This window comes from Conger conger, chromosome 7, assembly GCF_963514075.1.
Source record: "Conger conger chromosome 7, fConCon1.1, whole genome shotgun sequence".
NCBI lineage: Eukaryota > Metazoa > Chordata > Actinopteri > Anguilliformes > Congridae > Conger > Conger conger.
Genome location: NC_083766.1, coordinates 50,106,020 through 50,125,021, shown reverse-complemented (window position 1 = coordinate 50,125,021; position 19,002 = coordinate 50,106,020). Strand labels below are relative to the sequence as shown.

At 52.9% G+C, this 19,002-nt stretch overlaps 1 protein-coding gene across 3 annotated transcripts in view; it reads right to left on the bottom strand.

Moving 5' to 3' along the window:
• Positions 1-19,002, bottom strand: part of auts2a (activator of transcription and developmental regulator AUTS2 a) — a 368,537-nt gene that overhangs the window by 18,655 nt on the left and 330,880 nt on the right. Inside the window, exons 1-3 of one of the 3 annotated variants that reach the window (XM_061248270.1) lie at positions 12,773-13,298; positions 2,579-3,074; positions 854-1,107 (exon numbers count right to left, since the gene is read on the bottom strand). In XM_061248270.1, coding sequence (XP_061104254.1) covers positions 854-1,107; positions 2,579-3,074; positions 12,773-12,794 — 772 coding nt within the window. In that variant the 5' untranslated portion in view covers positions 12,795-13,298. Of the gene's footprint in view, positions 1-853; positions 1,108-2,578; positions 3,075-12,772; positions 13,299-19,002 lie in introns of those variants that run through there. The other 2 variants (XM_061248269.1, XM_061248267.1) reach the window with 2 other exon arrangements.

Below are 19,002 nucleotides of genomic sequence, written 5' to 3'. Positions count from 1 at the left end.
AGTGTGAACATATGTAGAGTTGATTTACAATGAACATTTTATTTAAAGCACTCATATATGCACAGACACACACACACACACACACACAACAAACACACACACACACACACACACACACACACACACACACACACAACAGTGCATGGACTCACATGTCCAGCCTATCAAACAAAAACAAACAGATCTCAGGCACATAGAGTGCCTCTAGTCCCTTTGCGGTCCAGGATCTGGGGCTTTTGATTCTACAACACACTGAAGCCATAACTTATGTCTGGGAGTCCAAACAGTGTGTACCAGACATTTCAATCCAACTGGAACAACAATAACAGGACAGCAGTAATGCAGCAGCTTTTAGCCAAGAGTATATATGAGCTGCCTTTTTTAACCATTGTTGTGACGACCCTCCAATTTGCACATGTGAGCTGCTGTTTTTAACCATTGTTGCGAGAACCCTCTAATTTGGACATGTGAGCTGCCTGTTTTCACCATTATTGTGAGGACCCTTCTATTTGGACATGTGAGTTTTCCTTTTTACCATCATTGTGAGGACCCTCCAAATTGAAACTTGGCACAAACAACAGACCAAGTGAGTACATCCATCACCTGTCAAATACATGCCCTGAAGTACAGGGTATGGAATGACAATTGCCTCTGAACGTTCTTCCTCTAATAAATTATATCTCACTAATCCCACCGTGATGTCAGTCCAGGATTCCGCAAGCACTCCACACACGCCACAGCTGGGCGTGGGCTGTCAGCACTGCAGGGTGATTCACGGCTGAGATATTGGGCAGATTGGTGGGCGGGTCGGTTGCCGTATTTCACCTTGTGGGGGTAGCAGGGGGGGGCGTACCTGAGTAAGGACCGCCCGCGGGGTGTCCGGGGACCGGCAGAGTGCTTGACGTGAGCGGTGGAGGTGGAGGCAAGGCGGCTGGAGGCGCGAACATATTGGGGTGCGGCGAGGACTGCAGGGGGGCCGGCGGGAAGCTGTGGGCCGCGGTCTGGGTGGGGAGGGGGAGGGGGAAGGCTGAGCCGGGCGGGTGCTGGGGTAGGTGCGGGGGCGGCTGGGGGCCGTGAGGCTTGCCCGGGGTGCTGCTCCGGCTGCTGCTGTGGAGACAGAGACGAGACGGGTCAGGGTCAGATCACACTCTTCTGCCGACGCCACTGCAGCCAGCCATCTGAGCAGGAACCAGCCATTACCACACTGACCTGGGCGGCTTCAACACCCCACACTCTGAGAAGTAGAGGGTATAATGGAGGTACATTTTTGTACTTTAGAAAGCACAGTACAAATTAATAATTATATAGTGCTGACTAGGGTCACAGTTTTATGTACCTAAAGTGATAAGCGGCCTTATCATTACAGGCACTTTTTCATAACTTTTTTTGGGGGGGGAGTGCATCCATCTCACAGACTAATGCCGCATTTCACAAGCGGGGTCCCGGGGCTGCGATTCCTGCCAACAGCCCGGTTGCCATAGACAAACGCGATTTGCGAATTTCCAGTGTGAAACGGGCGTCCTCGGCGCTTCGCTCCAGATGAGCGTCTCTCAGACTGCAGGCGGAGGGGGGCCACACGAGCGGGCGGGTGGTGGCTGAACGCCTGGTGCTGTCTGGCTCGGGCGTGGGCCGTCCCCCAGAGAAAGCGGGCAGCGTTTCAGCGTCTTACACGCTAAACCCCAAAAGCTCATTTGCGCTAACGTCTTTCCAGCTGTCCTGTAATTATTCACAGTCGATAGCAGCCATTGCGGCTAGGGGGGGAGCGCTTGCTAAATGAGCACATTTGCGTGTGAGAGGTAGAAATTTTTAACAGAGCGAGGAGATCCCAGGGAGGAATTATATGCAGAAGATTTAAAATGATAGCACTTGCACGGAGCTCAGCTGTGCACAGAACGGCAGCACAGCAAGGATATATGAGGCTCTACGACTTGGGAGCTGGAGGCAACAAATGCAAACAGATGACAATGCTGAAAATTGAAGACACTTATTCTTCGTAGGTGTGGAGAAAGAGTTACATTGCTTGGCAACAGAACATCAACAAAATTCAAATGCAGAATTGTTTCATCCCTTTCATTTAGCTATGAAACCGTACACTCATACTGCATAATTAGAGACTTGTGGGATATGGTTGTGGGTACATTGTGAGGCTTTACTGACCAGATTGCCAAATTTAGATTCAGCTCATACTATACTGTATACCTGTGCCACAATGTACATACATATGTACAACATATAGGAGCATTGCATGTACAAAATAGATGCTTTGGGTAATTCACATGTATAGCTAATTTCCCTTGTAAATCTATTTTTTACTTATTCATTACACATTCGTATGCCTCTGCGAATCACTTTATGAACCTGTTCTTCACAGGTGCAATACAAATAAACTTCACTCATTTTCTAAAGCCCAGCAAGAATGAGGATATGTTAATCCCTCCACCACCCCACCACTTCGAGGGACAACTTTGAAGGTGCGTGTTAATGGGCTACCTGGCCTAGCAAAGCCCTCCATTAGCACAAACATGTAAACGTGCAGGCTAAACGGTAAGGGAGGGTAATGTGGTAGTTCTGTACCCACCTTATGCAGTTGAGGCTGTGGTTGCTGCCGTACGAAGACAGGGGCCTGGGCAGGCAGCGGGACGGGGGCCGGTGGGGCCCAGGCTGGCTGGGGTTGGCCGGGAGGGCGGGAGAGGGCGTGTGCCGGTGGGGGTTGGGGGTGGGAGGGGGGCGGGGGTGAGACGGGGGCTCGGGCTGCTGCAGGGGCGGGGCACGGGGCCGGGGCGGGGCCGTCGGAGGGGGCTCCGGGCCCTGCTGTCGGGGCGGGGCCGAGGCGGGGGACTGGAGGGGCGGGGCAGGCTCCGCTCGAGGGGCGGGGCTAGGGAGAGGGGCCGCGGCTGGGGCCGGGGCCTCTGGGACGGGCTGTTTGGGCAGGCCGGGCACCAGAAGGGAAGGCTCCTTGCCGCTCTCCTTGCTCCGCTCCTGGCTCCTCTCTAGGCCCGACACCTTGGGGAGGCCCAGGCCTCGTGCTTCTTGGCTGTCATTCGGGGCGAGTGTGGCGACGCTGAAATCCGGAACTGGGGAACACAAAGAGACGAAAAGGGTGCGTTAGAACAACCGGGAGAGGCGACAGACACGTCTCACACCTGTTCGGCCGCAGGCAAGGATCTTCACAGCACTCAAATTAATGGAAGAAAAAAAGTAAAAAAAACTTGACAAAGTGTCAGTTTGCGGCCATTTTGACACGTAGAAAACGACTCAAATAACAGTATGCTTCAGATTGAAACGCTCACTGGTAATTGGGCTGCCTGACGTGCTAATTTGCGGCCGTCACACACGCGCAGCGACCTCCAGTCCCGGGTGACTGCCGCATTTGACTGACAGGCAGCCCTTAGTGACATCACACAAGCCCCTCCCTCTGCTCCTGGGGACGTAGAGGTAAGACGACACACGGCATCTGGCTCATTTACGGCTCCTCTCTCCCCGGGAGAGCGCCCTTCCACCAACACCTGTGGGAGAGGTGTCGGACGACACCACTTTCACACGCCTGTCCGCCTGCCCCAAGCGGCCATCTTAGCTGCGGCCACTTATAGCCTCAGCGTCAGCCTCCTGGTAGCAGATCAGGGGGGCTCATGTCGTCAGCCGAATAACTTGGATCCCTCCGACGTTCTGGGACAGGCACCAGGTGACCCGGCTAAATCGGTTGTCGACCTCGACTTGGACAGGGGGACCGAGCGGCGAGCCAGCTGCCATAACAACATTTCCCAGTACAATGACAGATCGAGAAGAGGGAGGAGGGGAAGGGAGGGGGGGGACAAAAACATCAACACGGATTTATTGTTGGGAAGCATCCAGCTGAGGACTTGGCACTAATGGCCCCAGATAAATGAAACGCACTCGGGGACTGTGCAGCAGCAGCGGTCAGGATGTTTATTGTAATCCTTTTGCCAATATTAGCCGTAGCAGCTCCTCGCTCTCTCTCAAGCAGACGCGGTAAAAGGACGAACGAACGCGACAGTAATCTAACACCCGGTGTTAATGCAATCATCTGTTCCCGTGCTTTCCAGCCCCGCACCGCTTTTCAAAAAATAAAAAATAAAAACGCAAAAATGTTTTTTCAAACTGTTTGAAAACACAGATTTAGCTTTTTGTGTGTGTGCGCTAAGGCTTACTAGCCCGGCTAATATATGTATGAATAAGGTCCCAGGGCTCAATGCATATGATAAAGAATGGAGGCTCATGGGAAATGACAGCGCATATAACCCGTAATTAACTCCCTTTTTTTTTTTTTTTCCTAAAGCCTTGCTGGCACACACTGCTAAGCAGCTAAATCTCCTTTGAGCGGAGCAGTTGATTGGGCCAATTCCCCAGCGGACGGCGCCTCCATTGTGAAAGCGCCTTTATGGCTTCCATTACGGCTCGCTAAGCCCCGGCGAGGAGTGGGCTCTTTCCTACACCGTCCCCGGGGGCCTACTCAGCTCCCAGCCAAAAGATTGAACACAGGGACAACAACTGATCCCGCTTTTCACGGCTTAAATCCTTCAGCGCGGAGACATGAGGCGTGCACGCCGTGATCATTGGGGTCACGTCGACCCTCGCTCCAGAGTGGAAGGGGGGGATCAATGCCCAACCCCCCTCCCTGGGTTGTTGCTCCATCAAACATCTGTTGTGCACGTCGGCTAATAATGAATTCCTCGTCTAAAGTCTGTTGTCTTCGACACCGCTCTGGCCGGAGTGTGTTGCGCGTCAATAGCAAATCGATGCAACAAAATCCTCCTTAGAAACCTGGGCGTGTGCTGGTAATCACTGGTGACCATGAGACAGAGGAAAAACAATAAAAAGGCACAATAATTCCATCACACAGCAAAATATGTTTGTTAAAGCAGGTAGAACATTCCGGTTTTGGAGACTGTGAGGCAAAGAGTGTTTACATTATGGGAAAACGAGACACGGGCCTACTTTACTGTTGGGCAGATGGAACGCTGCGCCCAGAGCGGCCATTTTGTCAGGCGACACGAATCTGCTCTTTTGAGTCTTCTCGCCTGAGCTGCCCGTTTTCCCTCCCAAAGTCTGGGGATTGCCACGCCGCCCAGTCGGCCCAGAGCAGCAGACACAAGCTGCCCAGTCGGCCCAGAGCAGCAGACACAAACAGAACGAATCCCCGCCACTCGCGAGTGGCTCGTTCCCTGCCGAGACTTCTTATGGAAAGTGTCCAAGACGTAATAGATGGAAAAGATTCCAGTTTCCCTTTCGCGTTTCCTCCGCCGGGTCCCCAAGGTTGTTTTCCGAATGTGCTAACACGGGTAAAAAAATTAAGTCTATTCTTCCCGTAATGAAGACTCTGGGGTCCGCGAAATGAAGGAGATCTGTAATTCGCCTCCCCCGAGAGTTAATTTGTCAGTCTTCTTGATCCCTGGAAACAAATATATGCAGTCCTCCTTCTGTTTAAAAGAAAGAGTCCTGCCACTTTCATGCAAGATGGGGGAGTTGGGAGAGGGGGGGTGGAATGAGACAGAAAAACAAGGTAGGAGATGGACGTCGTGTATATTAAAATCACGTTGCAGCCTTCAGAGAGGACACTACTGGAAAAAGGTGAATGTTTTTTTCCCCGTTTTTTCTTTTTTTCCCCGGTTCGGAAAGAGGGGGGATTTATGGGATCAGGTGCCTGAGAGGGGGTCAGCAGGGGCCGTGTCTAAAGAAAACCAATTATAAGCCCCCATGTCTGGGGACGACCCCGGGGGCCAGTGAGAAGAGCCCATTATCCGGAGGTGATCTCCGGCTAAAGCTAACAGGGTATTAGAATCTCAAAAGTGCCATTGTGGCAGAATGGGAGAGGGGCCGCAGTGGCTCGCTGAGGGAGCCTGGGGGACCCATGTGGTTAGCGACAATGCAGAGAGGGGCCCTCCCGGGCTCGGCCAATCGCAGCCGGGCTCTGCTCCGGAGGCGGTTCATTCGCCGCCTCCTTGCGGTAGGCAGATTAATAATCCTATTTGATACAAGCTAAATGCTATTAAATGGAGCCTCTGCCATAGGCTAACAAAAAAGCGCTAATTTCCTCAAGCTGAAACACCACTGCCTTCAAAGGCAAACGCTTTTTTTCCACAAGCATTAGAAACAGTTGGCTAGCTATACAGCGAACGCATAAAATCACTTAAATAATTATCGCGAGCTCAGCTGTGTCAGTATGTGGTAAACCAGACATAATGAGTTCATACGATAACCATAATGAGCTAACACGTTTGTGTAGGGGAGTAAACACAGCCCAGTGTGTGTTTTAAATTTCCTTTCAGATGTAGTAGCGCCTTGCACATTCAGCACAGTGCAGCGTGTAGGCCTTACTGCGTTAATGTGAGGGACTGGTAAAACAGAGGGTTTGACAAAAAAGCGTATATTTAAAAATAAACAGCAGGCCGTGGGGTTTCACATGCAAGTGCTAATGCAAGATAAAAGTAGAGGTAGCAGAAGTAGAAGCAGCATTTTGGTAACAGGAAAAGAGTCTCATTGTGAACTGGGGCTTCTGAAGTCTGTCGAGGGGGGGTTGTGTTCAGGGTTGAGCTCCAAACGGAGCTCTTGAGAGCCGTAAGGCCGTTCGCGCCGGCCTCCTCACCGCGAGATTCCAGCCGGCCCGGGCCTTCCCGCGACCCCGCCAGCAGAGCGCCTCCCCCCCTCGCCCCTGGAGACACGCGGACAGATTTATGGGCCGGAGACCCCCGGGCGATCCCAAAACTCCGGCTCTGTCTGAGTCCAGGGCCCCTAAATAGCACCCAGACGTACACCTCCATACCTCCTAAATTATTTTCAGCGGGGGCGGCTCAAACCCGCGGGCTCGCGTGGACTCAGGGGGTTAAGGCCAGCCCCCTCAAAACAAAACCCCGAGCATAAAAAAACTGGCCGGACGAATCCAGTTCTTCCTCTTTCCCTCTTCTATTCCCCCCCCCCTCTTTTTATTCCTCCCCGAGCGGCGTGCGCGGAGACGTCGGCTGACGCGAGCAGAAGTGAAAGAAGGCCTCTACCTAGCGGGGTGATGTAAACACCTCTGAGGACAGGGCCGCCCTGCTCGCTTAGCATCAAACTCCCAGCATGCAGCCTGAGTTTGACACTCCAGCTTATTCTGACACATTGCATTAGCCGCAGCCGCCAGACTCCGTGTGATGCTGAGTCTTCCTGAGCATGGCCTCTGTGCATAAAGGGGAGAGGTGCCACTGTAAATATCATCCCCTGCACCTCTCTGACTGTCATGCACTGGGGCAAGCAGATTTTAATACGCCGTGGGCACTACAGAGACAAAGCACAAAATGGCCGCCCCTGACGGCTCTGTCCTGAAATCAAAATCTCAGTTCGTATTCCACCCACATTCTCGAAAAGGATGTGTTTATATCCAACACAGTTATTATGTTACTACTTTTGTGTTACTTTCAACACATTGTGTGTCAAAGTTACTACTTTTGTGTTACGTGCTAGAAAGAGTCTTTTTTTAAAACACAGACTGCTGAAAGTGACACAAAATGTGGCGCATCAAAAAACCACACGTTATGTGTTGTTTCTAACACATCTGTTTCGAGAGTGCGTCGAGCTGACGAAGTCTGCGATAACGGGGGGATCTGAATCGTTCATACACCCCGTTATTAATTCTTCAAAGAAACGCGGTGACTGGCGGAGACCTTGCCTGGTTTGCGGGTTTCTCCGTTTCCCACGGATGAGGAATGCGCAGGCGGGCTGTTTGGCACCTGTTGAAAGGCTGTTAAAGAGCAGGTGGCAAGGGGGGAAAACCTGCTTAGTAGCAAAGTAGCAGGTGGAAAAGAGGAGGGCGGAACCAAACATTACTTGCCCTTGTCAGCAGCCGCGGTGAGGTGATGCAACACAAGGTAACATTTCGCCACCGTGCTACGCCCCCCCCCCCACCCTCACCCCCCCCCAACACACCTGCTCAGAAGAACAGGAAGGCACGATTATGCTGCTGTGCCACCCCCCCCCCCCCAAGATAAGACAAAAACATCCTGGCCAACTGCTGATAACCACAGATCTGGCAGAACGGAATTCCTCACAGCCAGCTCAGCGGACCAGATTTTCCGTGTGGTAGACTTCCTGGCGAGCGTTCGGGGAATTCCGCGTCCTGCTCTGCTTCGGGGTGAACCATCGTTGCCCTCGGTTGCATTACGGGCCTCGTATCGGGTTTTTTCGCCAGCGATTCGGTGTGGACTGAACACGGGAGTTGGACTCATAAGGAAAAGATTTGTTTTGTCTAGACATAACTGCGGGCTGTTCTTTTTTTGGCTTTTACCAGCCACCCCCCTTACGATTACATGCTCGCACAAAGACGGCGTTGTTTCAGAAACTGCAGAGAAACCCCACCCCTACTCCACTACACCTACCCCCCAACTCCTTCTCCCCTCTCTCCCCTGAAACGTACAAATAAATTCAGGAAGTCTCCCTGTTTGCTCAAGTCAAATCAATTACAATATACACCAAGCTGAATGCCGGCTTCGCCCGCCTCAAAGACATTCCATTTAGCGTTTGTCAAGTCAGATTTCACTGCAGCCTGAAAACTCACGTACCGCCAAATTCACAGCTAGCACAAAAAAAGGGTTCCAATAATTACTATATTCATGGCTATGTATTGTATTTGTATTTCTTTTGGCAACAATGCTTCATAGAAAGTCGAGCCACGGATGAAATTATGATCACGTTGTGCTGCTTTTAGCTTGAAACCCATTCATTTTCAGGAGTAAAACTGGGAGTTATTTTTCCACAGGCCGACTGTGGGCTGGCGAGCTCTGATACAGCACCATATGCAGCCGTGTTGTGCAGCCCGTTTGCCTGGGGAGTTGCGATAATTTCTCCGTTGGGAAGCGCGTTTAGCGAGTTCTCCTTCGCCCGGCTTCGCGTCCGCGCAGCTGAAGCTTGCCGGGTGTTTTTGCGGAAAGACAAACACTTCTCTGCGTGTTATCCCGAGAGGGGACGCCTCTCTGGAGGGACTGAGCCTCTCTGCGTCATCCCGCCAGCTCTGCTCAACTCTGTCTCTCTATCCATCCCTCTCTCTATCTCTCTGCCCATCCCTCTCTCTATCTCTCTTTCCCCCTGTCTATCTATCTCTCTATCCCCGTCTCTCTATCATCCCTCTCTCTATCTCTACCCATCCCTCTCTCTCTATCTCTATCACCCCGTCTCTATGTCTCTATTCCCCCTTTCTCTCTATCCATCCCTCTCTCTATCTCTCTATCATCCCTCTATCTCTCTACCCATCCCTCTCTCTATGCCTCCCTATGTCAGTCTCTCTATCCCTCCGTCTATCTCTATCCATCCCTCACTGTCTCTACCCCTCTCTCTCTATCCCCTGCTTTCTCCATCTCTCCATCCCTCTAACCCTCCCTGTTTCTATCTTCCCATCTCCCCCCACTTTCTCTCTATTCTGCCCTCTTTATCTCTCTCTCCATCCCCTCTATTCTCACCTCATGCTATCCCCCACTCTGGCTCGATAACTTTCTCTTCTCCTTCTCTCTTACCCCTCACTCTACTCCACTCTCTCTTCCACTCTCTATGTCCCTCTCCCTCTCTCTCTACCTGCCCCCTTCTATCCCCCATCTCTCTCTCTCTCTCTCTCTCTCTCTCTCTCTCTCTCTATGTATCCCCCTCACTACCCCTCACTCTGGCTCCCTCCCTCCCTCAGTGGTAGGTTGCAGCAGGCCCAAGCGTTAGCATTAGCAGGGGGCTGATGAGGTCCCCTGGCTGGCTGTGCTGAGGGGCCCTGTGGCGTGCCGTAGGGGTCCCCACGGCATCTCTCCCTCTCTCTCTCAGGCGGTTCGGGGGTCCCGGGCGAGTCTCTCACAGTCTTCCGTGAAGCCCCGTGTTCCCTGGCACAGCCCCGGACGGGACTGGACGCTCTAAAGCGCTCCCTGTGGTCATTACTCTTCCCCGGGCGGGAATGCCGGGAGCGCCACCGGCGCCAGGGCAACCCGGGGTGGGCGGGGCCTCCGTCTCAGCGGGGTCCGCCCCATTCCTGAGCTGCACTGACGACAGGTTTACTTTCGGCCACGAAATACGACTTTCACCCCGGTAACCCGACTTAGTTACTACCCCAAGGGTGGCAGAGAAGGATTTTACCATTTATTTTCGTGAATATTACTCAGCCACCCACAGCAACTTCACCGGACCATTTTAAATTCTTTGACTTCTTAAGCAACTGTGCAATTCCTACATCTTACGGACAGTTAAAAACACAAATACTTTCACAAGTACTCAGAACAATTGCTTAATTCATATGTTTTATACATTTTGGGTCATAACGTGTATCACTGACAAATTTCCAGAGACCTGGAAGAGAACTATTACTCAGGAGTATTTCAGATACATATTTGACTCTGACTCTGGTCTGTATAGGACAGTTGAGAGGCCAACTGCAAATCCCGCGGAAGTTAAGACCAATTAGCGCAGGTTATTTCTTCCGTACAGCGGTGGTAAAGTCAGTGATCGTAACCGCTACACGTTGAGCGTGCGTTCTCAGCGGTAGGGCAGTCAAACAGGATGGAAGGTCAGCGGGTGAGGACTATGACGCGGGTTTGTCTTTTTCGGCCTGTGAAAATGCAAGGCGAGCACTCCGAGGCATGCGTGCGGCGCAGGGGTGAAATGTGGTCCGGGGCCTCGACGTGACGCGCACCAAAGCGCCTGGCCGCACTCCTGCGGTCCGTCATGTCAGTGGAATCCTCCGGAACCCGTGTCAGTTACCCCCAACCGCCATTCAGACATACAAACCAGTGTGTGTGTGTGTACGGAGGGGGGGGGGGGGGTGGATCCTGATCTGAGAACAGCACCCCCTCCCCACTTGGGTCGTGAGATGCCTAGCGGTTTGCCTTTTTAAGTAAAAAAGAAAAAAAGAAATAAACTCAATGTAACAACTGCAAAAAACACAGTGTGAATTTGTGTTTAATAAAACGTGTAGCCGGAATTTGCTTGTTCTACGCCCCATGCGGTTTCACAAACGGACAACGTGTAGCGGTCCGCTGGGCGTCGTCTCAGATGGAATGCTGGGAAGTCTGGGGAGGACCCTGGAGGACTTAAAAGCCGGAGCGATGGGCTCGCGGGTGGCCACCAGCCCATTATCCCCGCTCAAAAGCCGGCTATCTCTCCCTAATTGCAACAATAAACGCAAAGAATGTTTTTCTAAGCAGTTTTCTCCTCTTTTAGACTCCAGCCTCAGAAGTCTCGGGGCCTGCTGTGCTTTGTCTGACGCACAACGAGAGCTGTATAAGCGTATCGAGCACGGCCACATGGAACGTCAATAATGGCTCCGCTAATGAGCTACCATGTGGATTCTCAAAATGTTTTATTCTTTTGCTCCTGTCCCTTTTGAGTTCCTCCCTCTCTCTCTTCCACTTGTTAATCACAGCAGCCGCCAAACACTTAAATGTTTGTGCGTCGACATCTTGACGACGCCGTTATCAATGACGCTCTGCTGGCTGCAGTTCCAGCTGGAGTCTGATGACCTGCCATGACTTCCTGAAGCATCTAGGCTAGGCCTCTCCTCCACTTCGATAGGCCCTGCATCCTGATGACTAGGTCTTACTTCCACCTGACTAGACCCTGTTCCCCTTGACCAGGCCCCACCTCCCATTACCTATGCCCCCCCCCCTCCCCTCAACTATGCTCAGCTTGGCATTAGCAAGGCTGCCTCCTCTTGTTTAGGACACGCCTCTCACTGGCTGGGCCCCACCTCCCCTCACCTAGGCCCCGCCTACCCATACAAGGCCCTGCCTCTCCGTGCCAAGGCCCGGCCTCCCCTCGACTAGGCCCCATCTGGCCTTAGCTAGGTCCCACCTCCCATTGGCTAAACCCTGCCTCCTCTTGGCTAGGCCCCACCTCCCATTGGCTAAACCCCGCCTCATCTTGGCTAGGTCCCACCTCCCCTTGGCTAGGCCACGCCTCCTCCTGGCTAGGGCCAGCCTCTTCTCACACCCTGCCCAGCCCTGCACCTCCACACCGGACACTGGGGGCCTGAGAAAGGGGGGCTCTGGTGGAGTAATATGAGCGGCCTGCCGGGGGCAGAGGTGGGATTTCAGGGGGGTTCACTGCAGTCTCTGTGCAGCGTTGCGGCCGTGCCGGGGATTTGGCTACAGCTACAGGAGGGGGATTGGTGTACATATCCCCCCTGCTGGTGAAGACAGTGTTCGCCCTTTGGAGAACAAATCTTTATATATCCCAGAGGGCCCTGGGCCGGCACTGGGCCGAAACAGGAGAAGGCGCTGACAGACAGCTGATGTGTGCCCTGGCACAGCTGCCCCTGTCCCATCCCGTCACTGCAGGGGGCGCTGACAGGCACGGGGGTGATTTAGAGGTGCAGGGTGGCACTATGGGGGTCCTATGAACAGGCACCGAAATTCAAACTCAACTGAAGCCAATCAGAGTCCAGAATCAAAGACATTCACTCCCGTACTGAATTAATGCAGCAGAAAGTACCAGGATACTGAGTAATACGCCCAAAAACACTTTTAAAACGCAATAAAAGATTAACAAGCTTCAATCGAGATGTCTAAGAGGCCTTTAAAAACTGTTGAACTAGGATGAAAAACAAAGCAATAAAAAAACAAAAAAAACAAACGGAGCAACCTCAGGTAGGAGCGTCCGATGTTGGCAACGGCCTCCGTGAACTGCGTGCTTTAGCTTTTAAAAGGTCTTGTGCAATCGTGTCACTCCGCACTCCGAAGAGAGTCGGTGAAAGCTAATCTCTGGAGCTGTCAGTCTGGCAGGCAGATATGTGTTCTGGTGTCAATCGTCGGCTCACCTTTCCCAGCAGGTTCTGTCATTCGTCAAGCCATTAATGCCGTAACCCCCTGCGGGCACGCTGAATTTAATGGCCTAATCCTTCTATTCTGACAAAGACAAGATTAGCTGGAGGTTAAATACTCGTGTTGCTTAAATTTTGTCCTTGTCAGCATGCCAGCGAGAGCTCTTCATCTGGGAGGAGAGGGGTGGCCGTGGGGCGTGGGGGATGGGGGGGAACGAGAGAACGAGTCGGGAAGTCTCCGAATAAGCCTCTGGAACTCCAGGTAATCTTTAGATCAGAAATATCGCTGCTGTGGTTTACTCTGGTAATCCGTGCGCATTCTTGTTGTCACAGTTGGCGGGTGATAGTCAATCATGGCCTTAAGCCTGGCTGGGGCAATGGCGCTCTCTCTCTTTCTCTATCTCTTTTTCTCTCTTATCTCGATCCCTAGTTAGCGTCCGACACAGGAACGAAAGCAACACTCAAAGGAAAGGTGTCCCAGAATTCCAAGCTACTCCCAACTCTCTGGCCTCCCCGTGATGGGTCTGTGAAACAGCTGAAACAATATCACAATCCTGGGCTGAAATCTGAGGCAGGTAGAAAATTCGCACCGTGCTTCACCGAGAGGACAGGGTTTCAGAAATATGACTGGCCTGCGACGGCTTGCCCCCAGGCTGGAAAAACAGCTGTGGACACGGCCATGGGAAGGTGGGGGAACACTGGACACAGAGGGGGCTGTTAGCTGTGGATTAGGCGGACTAAAGTTTAAACCCCACTAAAACTAGTCTGTTCCCTCCAAGAGACTGTAACAGCAGGACTGTCACAATTCAATTTGAAAACAGTCTGGGATATGGTATTTGGCTGCTGCGGCATGAACTTGTTATTTCACACTATTCAGTTCAAATTCTGCCTTGCTGCAAAAAAAAGTTTCCAAAGAAAAAAAAGCGTCCTGCAATAAACAACGCGCATTACTAACGACTCTACAAATAACAATGCGTGTTCACAGCCAGGCGAGACGTGACGAATAACGACTCGATTAAAATGTAAAAGACCGCACAAGCCCTACCTGTCAACTCCTCCACCTGCTACTGCGCACGCCTGCTTTGTTCTGCCATGTGCCATAGAGTCCACAGCGTTCCGACAGCGGCAGCACTTCCTCAGCGAAGTGGCCGTGGTTCCCCTGCTTAACTCCGCCAGCCACGGCACGCGGTCCGGAGGCGCTATCGATCGACGGGTCTCGAAAGGGGAGCCGCTAACGCCGGCGTAGCCGCCTGCTCTTAGCCTCGAAAATGAGACACACAAGCCTGCGCTTGGGCAGGTTCCTCTGCTGGCCCGCCTGTGGTGTCAGGTAACACTCCCTAAACGAAAGCTTCCCTGAGCCTGGAGCTCTCCCCCTCTCTCTCACTCCTCCCTCCCTCCCTCCCTCCCTCGCTCCCCCCCCGTTCTCTGTCGCCGGGAGGTGTGTGTAATTGACTCTGCAATCAGTAGAGTGACAGCTTGAGCTGACACATTGGCAGAGTCTGATTTTAGCTCCTTGGGATCGTCCAAAAAAAAAACTAACTGATGAGTCTTGAGAGGCCTCGTTCTGTCCCGCCCTGTCTTAAGGGAGGCTAAAGGAAACACCCTTGAATCCCACCTGCCCCCTTCTACTAAACCAGCCCCTGAACAGCTTCAACACATGACAAAAACGGGGAAACAAAAGAGGCGTCACAAAAACCAGTCTAGTCTCCGGCGTGACGCACGCCTGCCCGTAAAGTCATAAATCTCCTGCGCCTCTTTAATCAATCCACACCCTGAGTCACACGAGCATGCGGCGGCCATTTTGTTTTTTTCCCTCAGGCCACTTTCGACATCACTTCCTCCGCTTTTAATTAGGGCGCAACTCAAAACAAAACAAAAACTTCGAACGCTGGCGGAGTAGACAAGCTTTGTCCGGGTTGATGGGGAAACGGTGATGAAATTAGAGGGGAGGGATTTGAGACAATGGGGGTAGATAAACAGGAGATTTGAGTTAAATTACAGGGCGAAAGCCCTGCCCGTCTCGGATGATCCCGGTTGGCTGTGAGTTGGCTGCGGAGGAGGGGGGGGGTGTGGGGTGGCTGATTCTCTTTCATTACTTTGCGGTCGGGTTTCTGTCTGGGGGATTAGCGGACATGAGTTGGAGCGATTGAGCTCAGCAGAATGGCGGCTGTTAATGTCTGTGGGCTATGCTGAGCCTCCGGGGTTCTTAGAAGCTAACTAGAGCCTCCTGTGTGTGTGTGGGGAGGGGGGGAGGGGGGGGGGGTGCTGAAATGGCGGTAAAACAATCTGCGGTGTGGAGGTCGTCAGGGAAACATGTGGGCTGGGCCCCTTTGCCCCCACCCGCCCCACCTCCCAGCGAACCCTGGCAGCTCCACCACTTAACAAGCGGGTCCCCTCAAACACAACACAGCAAATTAGAGAGGGGCCTCACCTCCGCTAGCACTGAGGGCCGGCTGAGTGATTGCTGGCTCTGGTAGCGGGAGGAGGGGGGGGGGGTCCCTGGAGCGGCCCGCTGTTTGTTTGAACTGCGCCGGGGGAGCTCCGAAACGGTCAGCTGCCTCTCCGCTCTCTCAACAAGAACCCGGGGGCCGAGGCAACCCCATATCCCCCCGGCGGCCCGACTCGGCGGGGTTGGGTTTCTGCTGGAACAATGCGCGCTCTGTGCTCCCGCTTCCTCCGGCCCGAAACGTCCGCGCTCCTGCCGGCCCGGGACGGGGGATTAATACATCACACGGACCGTTTGGGACTGGCTCCCCTTTCCTCCCCTTCACCTCCGAGGGCCGGGGGGCCTGCGCTTAAAAAGCGGCTGAGACTCCGCTTCCACCCGCCACCGCCTCGAGCGGTTTGCTTTTTTAACTTTGAGCCCCGACGCGCCCGCCAGGGAGGGCTGAGAGGGGCCTTCTAAAATGTCTGGTTTTGTGTGTCACTGTTTGTACAAAATCTTCATTCGTGACACGGCATACAGCAGACTTCAAAACGCGAAATCGAATCGCTTCCCGCTCGGAGCTGCGTAAATCTCTAACAGATGGCGACGGTTCCTTGGCGCGTTGGTGTAGTTTAGACGGCTTAGGAAACTACAGAGCCGGGGTTCGAAAATCTTGAACCAATTTGCGGAATGGCGGAAAAAAAAACCCCGGAACATTTCACAGTTGATTAGTCCTTGTTTGTACAAACGCCCGAGCGTACTCTCTCGCTCTCCACTCGTATATAACCGACTCTCCGCCACCAAGCCCCTCCTCTGGGCCGTATCCTCAAATGTCCTCGTGCCACTGAACACCACCAGCAGGGGGCGCTGCGGTGCCGCCCAGCGCAAACGAGGCCGTCCTGCCTCCGGAGCCGAGACCCTGTCCCTCTCCCCGTCCCACTCCCAAGCCCAGACCTGCATTCCGCCTGCCTCGAGCCGGAGAAATCAGACTCGCCCATCCGAAACAGTCGCTTCAATTACTTAAGCCAGCCATATTTGAAGGTCAAGCAGGCGGGCCATCGGGGATTTGAGACGGCTTATTGAAAATACATTTATTTATGTGTCTTACCTTGGGAGAGCGGGGAAGCAGGGCAGCTCACGCTGGGGTCCTGCCCCGGATCAGGAAAGGGGTGACTCTAATCTCCCCCTCAGGGCCGGGCGGTGTTTATTTTTGGTGTTGCATATTTAGGAGAAAGCGCCGGTAGAGAAGACTAACCTCGGGTTCCCGGGGGAGTGGTAAGCCATTGTTTAATCAGTCCGGGCTTGTTTAAAGAAGCAGCCAACACACCAGCTGCATTTCTGAGCTACTTTTTTTTTCTCCCTGACTTCTGTCATCTGAAAGTTCAATGTTTACGCTTTGGGGAGCTGGAATAAGTAACCCTCTGGGAATGGGGGTGCGGAAGAAAGGGGGGGGGGAGGGGAGGCCGGGGGGAATGGATCCCACCCAAGCTCTCCACATGCTTTCTACCAGCAGGCCTGGATCATGCCACCTCCTCCTCCTCCTCCTCCTCCTCCTCCTTCTCTCTCTCCCCTGTCCAGGACCGCCGTTGCGTGCGCTCTCGATCCCTCCGCGCGTTCTCCGATTACACGCGTGTCAAATGCAGGCCAGCCTCTTCGGCGGGCAGGAACCCGGCTCCGATCCAATCCCTTGGCATCCGGCGGATTCTCCGTTACCCGCCATTCACCCCCCATTCGCCTCGCCTTCGTGAGGTTCCACGGCTTTCCGCCCTTCACACCGTCCATACCTCGATAAAATAAAAGTCACCGGCCCAAATGTTGAGGCTTCTCAATTATCGCCAGCTATGGCAGACCCTGTTAATCACACTCTAAGCACATCTAACTGCCACAAGACTCCTTTAAAGTCTCTCATTAGCCAGGATTCTGATCAATGACTCAATCAACGGTCCAAATCCAAGCTATTGACAGGGGGTCTTGAATACTTTCAGAGAAGAGTCCAGCATATAGTCGGCATAAAAAGTCTCTTCAGAATGACTGCTGTATTATGTACACTATAGACATCACTTGCTCTTCGTCAATTAATTCCTTGCACAAACACAAACTAAATTGCACATTCATTCACAATCAATATGGAACACTGTGAGACGCGGCGTACTGTACGGCAGCGGTGTGAATATTTCTCTTTCCACCATCGCCATGGCGATCTCAGCGGTTGCCTAATGAGATCTGAGGGCGAGGGAGAGCAACACCGTGGGGAGGTAATCCAGTCCGACTGAGCCGGGAGAAAGGTGAAACTTTACTCCGGCCGTGGACCGTAAACAAACGCACACCCAGACACAGACAGACACACACACACACATCTAAATGCGGCAGCCCTTAACCCCATCTGTTTTCGCGGGGGTCCCGTTAGTGGGCCGGGCGGCCTACTCGCACCTAACTGACAGGTCGGCCGTGACCGCGGGGCCTCGTTAGGCATGTCTCAGGCAATAGGCCAGACACACCTCAGCGATCCCCCTCCGCCGCCGGCCCCTTTGACTGACATGTGAATAATTGGACAAAACAAACCCGAGGAGCTCTGCGGTTGCCAAGGCCGCAGAAGAGGGTACTGGGAGGTGATTGGGTAGCGTGCGTGTGAGTGTGTGTTAGTGTGAGAGAGAGTGCGTAGATGTGTTCGTGTGTGTGCATGTGTGTGTTAGTGTCAGAGAGAGTGCAAGGATGTGCTCGTGTGTGTGTGCATGTGTGTGAGCGTGTGTTAGTGTGAGAGAGAGTGCGTGGATGTGTTCGTGTGTGTGCATGTGTGTGTTAGTGTCAGAGAGAGTGCAAGGATGTGCTCGTGTGTGTGTGCATGTGTGTGAGCGTGTGTTAGTGTGAGAGAGTGCGTGGATGTGTTCGTGTGTGTGCATGTGTGTGTTAGTGTGAGAGAGAGTGCGTGGATGTGTTTGTGTGTGTGCATGTGTGTGTTAGTGTGAGAGAGAGTGCGTGGATGTGTTCGTGTGTGTGCATGTGTGTGTTAGTGTGAGAGAGAGTGTGTGGATGTGTTCGTGTGTGTGCATGTGTGTGTTAGTGTGAGAGAGAGTGTGTGGATGTGTTCGTGTGTGTGCATGCGTGTGAGTGTTAGTGTGAGAGAGAGTGTGTGGATGTGTTCACGTGTGTGAGTTACTGAGCAAGTGCACGCTTGCAAGTGTGAATGTGTTCATACTTGCATGTGTGTGAGCCAATGTCTATGTTTGCATGTTGTTGTGTGTATACGAGTGTGTAGGCGTATGCAGGCGTCTGTTTGTGTGTATATATATGTGTGTCTGTGTGCGTGTACATATACGTATGTATGTGTGTGTGTATATATGTGTGTGTGTGTGTGTACATGCGTGTATATATATATGTGCGTGTGTACATGCGTCTGTGTGTGCATGCGTGTATATGTGTGTGTGTGTGTGTACATGCGTCTGTGTGCATACGTGTATATATGTGTGTGTGTGTGTACATGCGTCTGTGTGTGCATGCGTGCATGCGTGCGTGTGTGTGTGTGCACATGCGTCTGTGTGCGCATGCGTGTATATATATATATGTGTGTGTGTGTGTGTGTGTGTGTGTGGGAGGTGAGGAAAGGGAAACAGTCGCTCGAAGACAATCAAAACAGCAACAGCGAGCTGGCTGGTTAATGTCACAGCAGATCATCAGCCAGTGGGGCTAATTGATGTTGGGGCCCCAGACAACACCAGGAGGGGTGCTCTCGTTATTCCAGCGAGTGACAGGCCTGCCTCGCCGAGTGGCAGGAGGCTGTCAATCACGCGCCCATGAGTGGCAG